General features: G+C 44.6%; 1 protein-coding gene across 2 annotated transcripts; it reads right to left on the minus strand.

The window, feature by feature from the left end:
- Positions 1–292: 292 nt before the first annotated feature.
- LOC103647202 (probable alpha-1,6-mannosyltransferase MNN10) lies at positions 293–2682 on the minus strand. 2 transcript variants are annotated; one of them, XM_020549342.3, is made up of 5 exons: positions 2144–2682; positions 2023–2055; positions 1717–1807; positions 1103–1363; positions 293–658 (listed from the first exon to the last, which is right to left on the minus strand). In XM_020549342.3, the coding sequence occupies exons 1-5, from the start codon at positions 2597–2599 to the stop codon at positions 558–560; spliced, it is 942 nt and encodes a 313-aa protein (XP_020404931.1). In that variant the 5' UTR covers positions 2600–2682; the 3' UTR covers positions 293–557. The 2 variants fall into 2 exon arrangements, with proteins under 2 accessions (XP_020404931.1, XP_020404932.1); XM_020549343.3 differs by lacking the exon at positions 2023–2055.
- Positions 2683–9691: the final 7009 nt, after the last annotated feature.

Genomic DNA, 9691 nt, shown 5'->3' on the forward strand with positions numbered 1-9691 from the left:
TCTGTGTATATTCTGTGTTTCAAAATTATGTATATATGAATCTGTATAATGAAAACCGTCTGTGATTTATATTGTATGCAGTCGGACTTATATAAGAAACCGCCTGTGATGTGTGTCTATCACAGGCGGTTCCTTTGAACTGGACCGCCTGTAATCTATGTTTTTCACAGGCGGTTTTTGATTGACCGCCTGTGATGTTGTTTTACATCACAGGCGGTGCACCACAAGCGGTTCCTGGAACCGCCTGTGTAGAGGCGAACCAAACCGCCTGTGCAGAGGTATGCTGTAGTAGTGATAGCAAGAGGATGTGAACACGCCCTGGGTACATCCTGACGTGGCACAGCTAACTTTTGACCACACCAAACGAAATACCAAGCGAGTCAAGGCTTTTCACACAAACTTCTGGTTGCCTGGTTAGACCTTCCAGATGCCACACTTTTGACTAGGACGTCTTGTACTACGTCTACAAGTATACCAGGAATATATCAGGAAAAAAAATCAGGGCCTTTGCATAATCTTCTGATTGCTCCATAGACTAACTGTGAATCTAAATCAGCTTATCTTTGATTCTCTCTCTCTCTAAGAATCTTATTCGTCCAACCTTGCTTGTCATCCAGACCAGCAAAATGAATCATAAAGTCTCCGTCTGAATAAACCCCTGGAAATGCAATATGCTGTGAACAAAACATGGATACTAAAGAGGCCATACGTAATAGTAAAAACTTCATTCTGGAGGAACGTGGAGACTTGCTGTTGGTATACGGCACTCCAAGCAAACTCAGTTCAGTTTATAATTTCAGTCTATTGGAAATCAATGCAGGGATAGGCAACAATGTGCGAATGAATGCTGGAGAGATATCATCTTTCTTGTTTTCAAGTACTGATTTAGTTTAATGTGATACCATCCTTCACCATGGTTGCACTAACAATTTGCATGTGATATATAAAAAACCAATTTTCCAAAGCAGATAAATCTGGAAAGCTCCTAGGAAGTTGTTCCCCTCAAGAAGTCAAGATCAATGCAATGAGCCATAACATTCAAATGTAAACCCTCATTACATATGCAATGTAGACTAGTAGAGTGAACGAGAGAAAGTGGAACCTTTCCACGTAGTGGGCAGGTGGAAGATCAGGCGGTGCACCGATTTCAATGTGAGGATCCACGGGTAGGAATTGAAGAGGCACTGCATTTTTACAATCCGAACATGCTCTTGCATTTCTTCAGCTGATAAGTGATCTATGAGATGCTTGAGTGCTGCATTATCTCCACTTCTCGTAGAACCAAACTGTATAAATGATGTCTGGTTCCACCATGTATCCAAAAACTTCTCACTCCATTTTGACCTCCTTATGAAGAAAACTCCTGCATGAGAAGTGGCATGGATATTTTACAGTATCATAGTGAATGATGAACGAATAGAAAAAAAGGATTTCAAATCATGGTACCGAATAACAGAGATGGCCATACGACATGTTTATTTCTGAACATCAGATTATTCTGAGCATGCATGGGTAGGTGCAGAACACTCAGATAAATAAATGTAGTTTCAAACTCCATTATATTGACGTAAGATGAGTTGACAGTTTGGGATTACAGAGACGCCTCTTGGGATTGGACATGAATAAAAAGCAGTGCCCCCAACAAGTTGGTAACAAAGCAATTTTGATAAACAAAAGACACAAATACTCTGTGTTAACAGTGTTAGTCTCCCATACCAGCATTCACACCACCGAAATCCTCTGTCAGAACAAGATCAGGTGACTCAACAAAATTATTATGTCCGATCACTGAGAATAAAATTCTCTCCTGAAAACATGTAACGAGAGAGAAAAGAATGTCAACAAGATGATCAATATCAGGCCAACATCCCAACATGGGGACCCAACTGTAGATTCTGTAGTAAATGCATCTACAACAGAGCCCAATAATTGTTCAAAAATCTGTGATTTATCATGATATCAGGAATGTACATGCGTTTTTTTTTGAAAAATATAAATCTTCAATTGGATAGTAAGACTCACCAGCGGGATTTCCGGGTTAGTAACCAGTGTATCCTGTAACAACCAAAAATAAACCTCCTACGTTGATAGTATAATAATCAAGGTTAAATCCAGCAGCAAGTAACTAGCAGCAGCGACCCACCGCGTCGTTCCAGAAGAGCCAGTGGTGGTGGCGGAGGTGGGCGCGGAGCGCGAGGACCTTGCTCCAGCTGGGCGGGCGGCTGGGGTCGACGGCAGAGGCGGGGAGCGCGACGAGGCTATACCCGTGCGCTGCCGCGTAGGCGCGTTTGTTCCGCGCGGATGCCGCCAGCACGCCGCGGAAGGACCGGCGCGCGCCCGGCCCGCCGGCGTCCTCGTCGGCGAGGGTGACTATGGCAAGGCTGAGGCGGGGGTCCGGGACGGGGTGAGGGAAGGGGATGGGGCGGTCGGTGGCGGCTGGCATGCACTGGCGGCCGTGTGCGTTGGCGCGGCGGAGGAGCGCGGGGAGGCGCGCGAGGAGGATGAGGAGGAGAGCGAACGGGAGGAGGAAGAGGAGCCGGGGGAGGCGGAGGTGGTATAGGTGGCCGGCGGAGCGGCGAGGCCGGGACCGCATGGCCATCGCCAGGGGTTGAGGTGCCTGCCGCGGCGCGATGGTACGCAACGCAGGCGCGGCACGGCACGGCAACAGCAGCCAGCAGGTGCAGTGACATTTGCCCCACCGGTTTTAACGATATATATACTCATAATAAGAAATAAATAAATGCAGTGAGACTAATCAAAGACTTGCGTACGCTCCTCTTCTGGTCAACAGGGCACAGATCGCATAGACCAAGACCCGTTTGGGAATCTTGATCTGTAGCCGCAGGCCGCAGCGTGTACTAGCATAAACATATGTTCATTGCCTTGCCTTAAGGAATCATCTGTTTGAGACATTTTGAACCTCAATTCAATCAATTTGTTACTGAGCCTAGAGTACCATGCTCTAGCTAGGTGTCTATTTTAGACTATGGGAATGTTTGAATGCACTAGAGATAATAGTTAGTAGCTAAAATTAGTTAGAGACATCCAAAGATCCTAGCTAATAATTAAGCTATTAGCTATTTTTAGTAAATTAGCTACTAGTTAACTATCTATTTATTAGCTAGCTAATTCTACTAATATATTTTTAGCTAACTAACTATTAGCTCTAGTATATTCAAACATCCCCTATATAGAGCTTTATTCAACTTACAAACATAGTTGGGCATAGATTTGTAAATGGACGAGTGACTTATTTTGACGAATGGTATAAGCATAGCGACCCATTTTAGTCTGTGCTGCGATCTACGTCCTATTTTGAAGAGCGGCATCATAGGGTGAGTCATTTTGACAATTTCTCCTGGTATAACTCCGTTGTTGGTAGAGATGTCAATGGGGACCCAGTGGCGGACCCCAGGATTTTATGGCAGCCTAGGCTGTGAGCCAGTGCTGCGGTGCAGGCCTGTGGTAGCCTGGGCTTTGCATCTTTTTTTGAACTGGGGTCAAATACATGCTTCATACAGACGCGCGAGGCAGCCCAGGCCGTGGCCTGTGGTGCCTGTGTACTGCGTCCGCCTCTGTGGGGACCCGATACCCGCCAACCTGTGGGGAATTCCCCTATTAGAGTACGGGTATGGGACGAAAATTGTCCCCATGGGTATGGATATGGGACAAAATCTTCACCCATTGGGTAAACGGGTATGGGTTTGGAAAGCAATAATCTGAACCCGATTACCCATGGGTATTTCATACGTGTACACCTGACGTGTTTGTATGAATGAGTTGAGGCCGAGCCGGCCACCAAGCCCAACACGACAGCGCACCAGGCCCCAGGTCCTAGCCAACAAGGCAACTAGCAGACTAGTAAAAACAAAACCCTAAAATAACCAACCATATGTTATGCCCCGCCCAGACGACGGTGACGACCATGGATTCTCAGGCGCCAACGAACTCAGATGGTGACCAAGGAAGGTGAGAAAACTCCATTTCTCCATTTCTTCTATCGGTCTCGAAGTACTTATGTATTTTCTGATGGATGGATGAATGGATCATGGTTCATGGATGAGTGCTTGTCGATGTAGTGATGTCTGAAATCTAGATTGTTTGTGCTACATGTTAGTACCTAGTTATCCCTTAATTGGGGATGGGGACCCATTGGGGACCCGAAACTCGAATGGGGATGGGTATGGGATGAGTTTTGTACCCATGATGGGTATGGGGATGGGTATGGGGATGGATCAAACATGATGGAGATGGGTATGAGATGCTATAACCCGGTGGGGAATTCCCCATTGACATCTCTAGTTGTTGGGCACACCGCTCTAAGAATCATGTCCTGCCGCCACCTCCTTATAGCATCTCTTAAGGATTCTTCATTTTTTTTTACTCTCTATTTACATTTTATTTATCTTTATATAAAAATTATATTTTATATAGAACATCTCACTGTAAAAGACTCTATGTTTAGTTTAGTTAGTAAAGGTGGCTAGTTAAGTTTAGCTAAAGAGGAGGTTAATTTGAAAAGTCGGATAGCTTGACGGGTTGGATGACTAGTCTATTGTATATTTATTTTACCGTTGATTAGCTAAAATTTAGCTTGATGCGTCATTTGACTAGTCTGTTAGACATGATTTCAGATGACGGATCAGCAGCGTGCAGTCTCGCGACTGGAGGAGGCGGTGCCTGCTGCAACATCCGCTGTATCAACCCCTGTAGCTGGGCCAGGGGAGGCGGACAGGCTCTGTATGTTTGCTCTGCCTCGTTATCAGGTGCAGCAAAGATTTCGACCGTCTCGTCTTCGCCAAAATTTGCGCCTTCTGTATGTTCCTGTAGATCGTGCTGCACAATATTCCTTTGAACATGAATTTGATTAGAATGGTTAGGAAAGTCAGTCACGGGCTTATCAATAGCCTCCTTTCAATCTGAATTGTTAGACTGTTCGTTTCGGATTAAATGCAGTTGTTTGGACTACTGCAACTGTAATTTATAGAGACAAAATACTGTAAAAATAATAGAAGCTGGTAGTAATTAAACAAGCTAACATGCTCAAGGATAATGGTACAACCAAAATTTCAGATCTTAATCGGGCACCGACATTTGGATGCAAACTAGAGAGAGTGCTACCTCAGTAATGGAAGAGAGAATTTTCACGGGTAATAGGGGAAAGAGGACACGTCGCTTTCTTGCAGCGGTGTTCGAGTGCTACGTGACAGAGAGCGTAGGCCATGCGTAGAGGCCGTAAATCGTGAAGGGCTTGTTCGTTTATTTTCAATCCATATAGATTGAAGGAGATTGATATGGATTGGGAGGGATTTTGACTTGCTAGGGATTAAAACTCTATCAATCTCCCTCAATCTATATGGATTGGGGTAGAACCGAATAAGCCCGAAAGGGGCCTGAATTCTCCGTGGTGACGTGGGCTGGGCACTGGTGACCACGTCGTCCAAAATTCTCTCGCGCGCCCAAACCCCTTTAGGTTTTAAGGAGCTAGATTTGCTGAGCGCAACCAAAACACTTCCCCCTCATCGAATCTTCCTAAGATTAATGCAGGTCAAATTATGTATGAGGACAACAATATGTCATTTGAACTCCTAAACTCAGTGGAAAATTTAAGAGGGAAATGATACAATATATGCGATTGCTTAATTTGAACTTATGGAGGTATCCATTTGGGCAAGAAAAATCATAAGATAGTTTAAAAAGCAATACACGTGATTTATAAATCACTATATCTTTGACATCATATTTTTAAACTGAAAGGGAAATGTGCCCTTGGGCCATTTCTATAATGTTTTGATGATTAAGTGTCCAACACATAGTAAGTGAGTAGCTATGTGCCAAACAAGCGAGAAGTGTAAATCATGTAACAAGGTACGTTTCTAGACTTAGTACATTGTTTTGAGTACTAACATATTTTGTCTAAGTACTAGAAACAGGAAGAAAAGAAACCAAAAAGACTTGGCTCGGTGCAGCCAAAAATCTAGCTCGGCTTGGCACACCGGACAGTGTCCGGTGCGCCAGGCTGGTCCGCGTGAAAAGGCCGCTCTCGGACTCGACGACGGCGTACAACTATAATTCACCGGACTGTCCGGTGAGTCGTCCGCGGCAAACTCGTCGCTCTCGGGAAACGGAAAAAGGTGACGTGGCTATAATTCACCGGACTGTCCGGTGGTGCACCAGACTGTCCGGTGAGCCAACGGTCGCCAGCGCAACGGTCGGCCGCACAATCCGCAAGCGACGCGTGGCCCGCACCAACGGTCGGCAGGGGGCACCGGACTGTCCAGTGCGCCAACGGGCCCGAAGCTGCAACGGTCGGGTGCGCCAGAAAAGGAAGGAGATCGAGCACCAGACAGCTACAGTGACTGTCCGGTGGTGCACCAGACTGTCCGGTGCACCACCCGACAGAAGGCAAGTTTGGCCTTCCTTGTTGGCCTCCAACGGCTCCTAGCTGCCTTGGGGCTATAAAAGGGACCCCTAGGCGCATGGAGGAGTCACACAAACATTCACTAAGCATCCTAAGGCATCCAGACTCTGTTCCCGCGCATTCGTTTTGTTGTGTTAGAGATTGGAGCTCTATACGAGTCGAGGACTCCCTGTGTTGTCATTTGAGCTCAAGTCTTCTCTTGTGTGCGTGGATGTGCTGCGATTTGTGTCTTGTGTGTGTTGCTCATCCCAACCTTACTCCATGATTTCATTGTGATCTTTGTTGTAAGGGCGAGAGACTCCAATCTTGTGGAGATTCCTCGCAAACGGGAACAATCATCTAAAGGAAAAACCGTGGTATTCAAGTTGATCATCGGATCACTTGAAAGGGGTTGAGTGCAACCCTCGTCCATTGGGACGCCACAACGTGGAAGTAGGCAAGTGTTACTTGGCCGAACCACGGGATAAAAATCGTGTGTCTTGTGTTGATCTCTCTGTGATTATTTGTGTTCACAAGAACTCGCTTCAAGTTATTTAGCCATACTAACACTCATAACTAAGTTTTGTGGGTATTAGTGTTTGAATTTTACAGGATCACCTATTCACCCCCCCCCCTCTAGGTGCTCTCGATTGATATCAGAGCCGTACTCTTCATCTAAGGGACTAACTGCCCGAAGAGATGGATCCTAAGGGTAAGGGGATGGTGATTAATGACAAGGAGAAGGAGTCCCTCCTAAATGAGCCAAGATACGACAAGCCTACCGACTCAGGCTCAAGTCACAAGAAGAGGGATGGGAAGAAGAAGAGGCGCATCAAGAAAATCGTCTACTACGGCAGCGATGCCTCTTCATCTTCACCAAGAGACGACGATGACGACGACTCTTCATCGAAAAAGAAAACGGTTAATCAAAATTATTCATTTGATTATTCTCGTATTCCATTCAATTCTAATGCTCATTTGTTATCAATTCCACTTGGGAAACCTCCACACTTTAATGGAGAAGACTACTCTTTTTGGAGTCACAAAATGCGTAGTCACTTATTTTCTCTCCATCCTAGTATTTGGGAGATTGTTAAAAACGGAATGCATTTTGATAGTACTGACAATCCCGTTTTCATAAATGAGCAAATCCATAAGAATGCACATGCTACCACTGTTTTGCTAGCATCCTTGTGCAGGGATGAATACAACAAGGTGAGCGGCTTGGACAACGCCAAGCAAATCTGGGATACTCTCAAGATATCTCATGAGGGAAATGACACCACCATGATCACCAAAATGGAGTTGGTGGAAGGCGAGCTAGGGAGATTTGCGATGATCAGGGGAGAGGAGCCAACACAAATCTACAACAGGCTCAAGACCCTGGTCAACAAGATTAGGAGCTATGGAAGCACAAGATGGACGGACCACGACGTCGTCCGACTGATGCTCAGGTCCTTTACTGTAATTGACCCCCATCTTGTAAACCTTATTCGTGAAAATCCCAGGTACACCAAAATGACGCCCGAGGAGATTCTTGGAAAATTCGTGAGCGGGCGCATGATGGTGAAAGAAGCACAATACGTAGACGATGCGCTTAATGGTCCACTACCCGTATACGAGCCATAACTCGTTGCTCTCAAAACAACAAGCAGCAGGGAGGAGCTACCAAGCAAGGTGGCACAAGTTGAGGCTGCCGGGCTAAATGAAGATGAGATGGCCCTAATCATCAAGCGCTTCACGACCGCACTGAAAGGACGCAAGGAGTACCCCTACAAGAACAAAGCAAGGGGAAAGCGCTCCTGTTTCAAATGCGGTAAGACTGATCATTTCATAGCTCAATGCCCCGATAATAATAATGACCAGGAACAAGAAAAGTATGGGAAGAAAGAGAAGAAGAAGAGCTACAGGAAGGCAAAGGGCGAGGCGCACCTTGGAAAGGAATGGGACTCAGACTGCTCTTCTTCCGACTCCGACGACGAAGGACTCACTACCTCGGCCTTCAACAAGTCTTCTCTCTTCCCCAACGAAAGCCATACATGTCTTATGGCCAAAGAAAAGAAGGTAAGTGTTCGAGATTCCCCTAAGTAGTCTACTTCTAGTGATGAGGATTCCTCCGATGATTACTCTAGTCTATTTAAAGGATTAGATAGAGCTAAAGTTGAAAAGATTAATGAATTAATTGATGCTCTAAATGAAAAGGATAGACTTTTAGAAAAGCAAGAGGATATTTTGTATGAAGAGCATGATAAATTTGTTAGTGTTCAAAAATCTCTTGCTCTAGAAATTAAGAGAAATGAAATGTTATCCTTTGAATTGTCTGTTTGTCATGAATCCGTCTCTAGTTTAAAGAATTTAAATGATGAATTAAATGCTAAGCTAGAGGATACAAATGCTACTAGATCTTATGTAGAACATGTAGTTATTTGCAATAGATGCAAGGACTTTGATGTTAATTCTTGTGATGAACACCTTACTTCTATTGCTAAACTAAATGATGAGGTGGCAAGTCTTAATGCTCAACTTAAGACTTGCAAAATTGATTTTGATAAATTAAAATTTGCTAGGGATGCCTACACTATTGGTAGACACCCCTCTATTAAGGATGGACTTGGTTTTCGAAAGGAAACCAAGAACTTAACAAGCCAAAAGTCTCCCATTCTCAACAAGGAGAAAGGGAAGGCTCCTATGGCTAGTAGTACTCAAAGGAATCATGCTTTCATTTATAATAGGAAAATTGCTAGTCATTCCAATTATATTAGGAGTTATGATCATGATGTTTTTAATTCACATGCTATGTTTGCCTCTTGTTCTACTTTTGTTCATGATTGAAGTAGGCCTAGGAAAAATCATGTTGTGCATCATGTGCCTAGGAAAGAGTGTAATGAATTTACTACCATTTACCATGCTTGCAATACTTCATTTGCGCTTTTATGTAAGAATGAAAAAGTAGTTGCTAGAAAGTTGGGATCCAAATGCAAGGGAGACAAGACTTGTATTTGGGTTCCAAAGGCTATTGTAACTAACCTTGTAGGACCCAACAAGAGTTGGGTACCTAAAACCCAAGCGTAAATTGTCTTGCAGGTTTATGCATCCGAGGGCTCAAGCAAGATTATCGACAGCGGATGCACAAACCACATGATGGGGGAGAAGAAGATGTTCACCTCCTACGTCAAGAACAAGGATTCCCAGGATACAATTATTTTTGGAGATGGGAACCAAGGCAAGGTCAAAGGTTTGGGAAAGATAGCCATCACAAGCGAGCGCTCTATTTCAAATGTATTTTTAGTA

This window comes from Zea mays, chromosome 2 (genome assembly GCF_902167145.1).
Source record: "Zea mays cultivar B73 chromosome 2, Zm-B73-REFERENCE-NAM-5.0, whole genome shotgun sequence".
NCBI lineage: Eukaryota > Viridiplantae > Streptophyta > Magnoliopsida > Poales > Poaceae > Zea > Zea mays.

Coding starts and splice junctions, on each gene's coding strand:
- LOC103647202 (XM_020549342.3), bottom strand. CDS start 2,599: ATGGCCATGCGGTCCCGGCCTCGCCGCTCCGCCGGCCACCTATACCAC. Junction 1,808..2,022: donor CTAACCCGGAAATCCCGCTG/GTGAGTCTTACT, acceptor ACATGTTTTCAG/GAGAGAATTTTATTCTCAGT. Junction 659..1,102: donor CCTGCCCACTACGTGGAAAG/GTTCCACTTTCT, acceptor TTGCATTTCCAG/GGGTTTATTCAGACGGAGAC.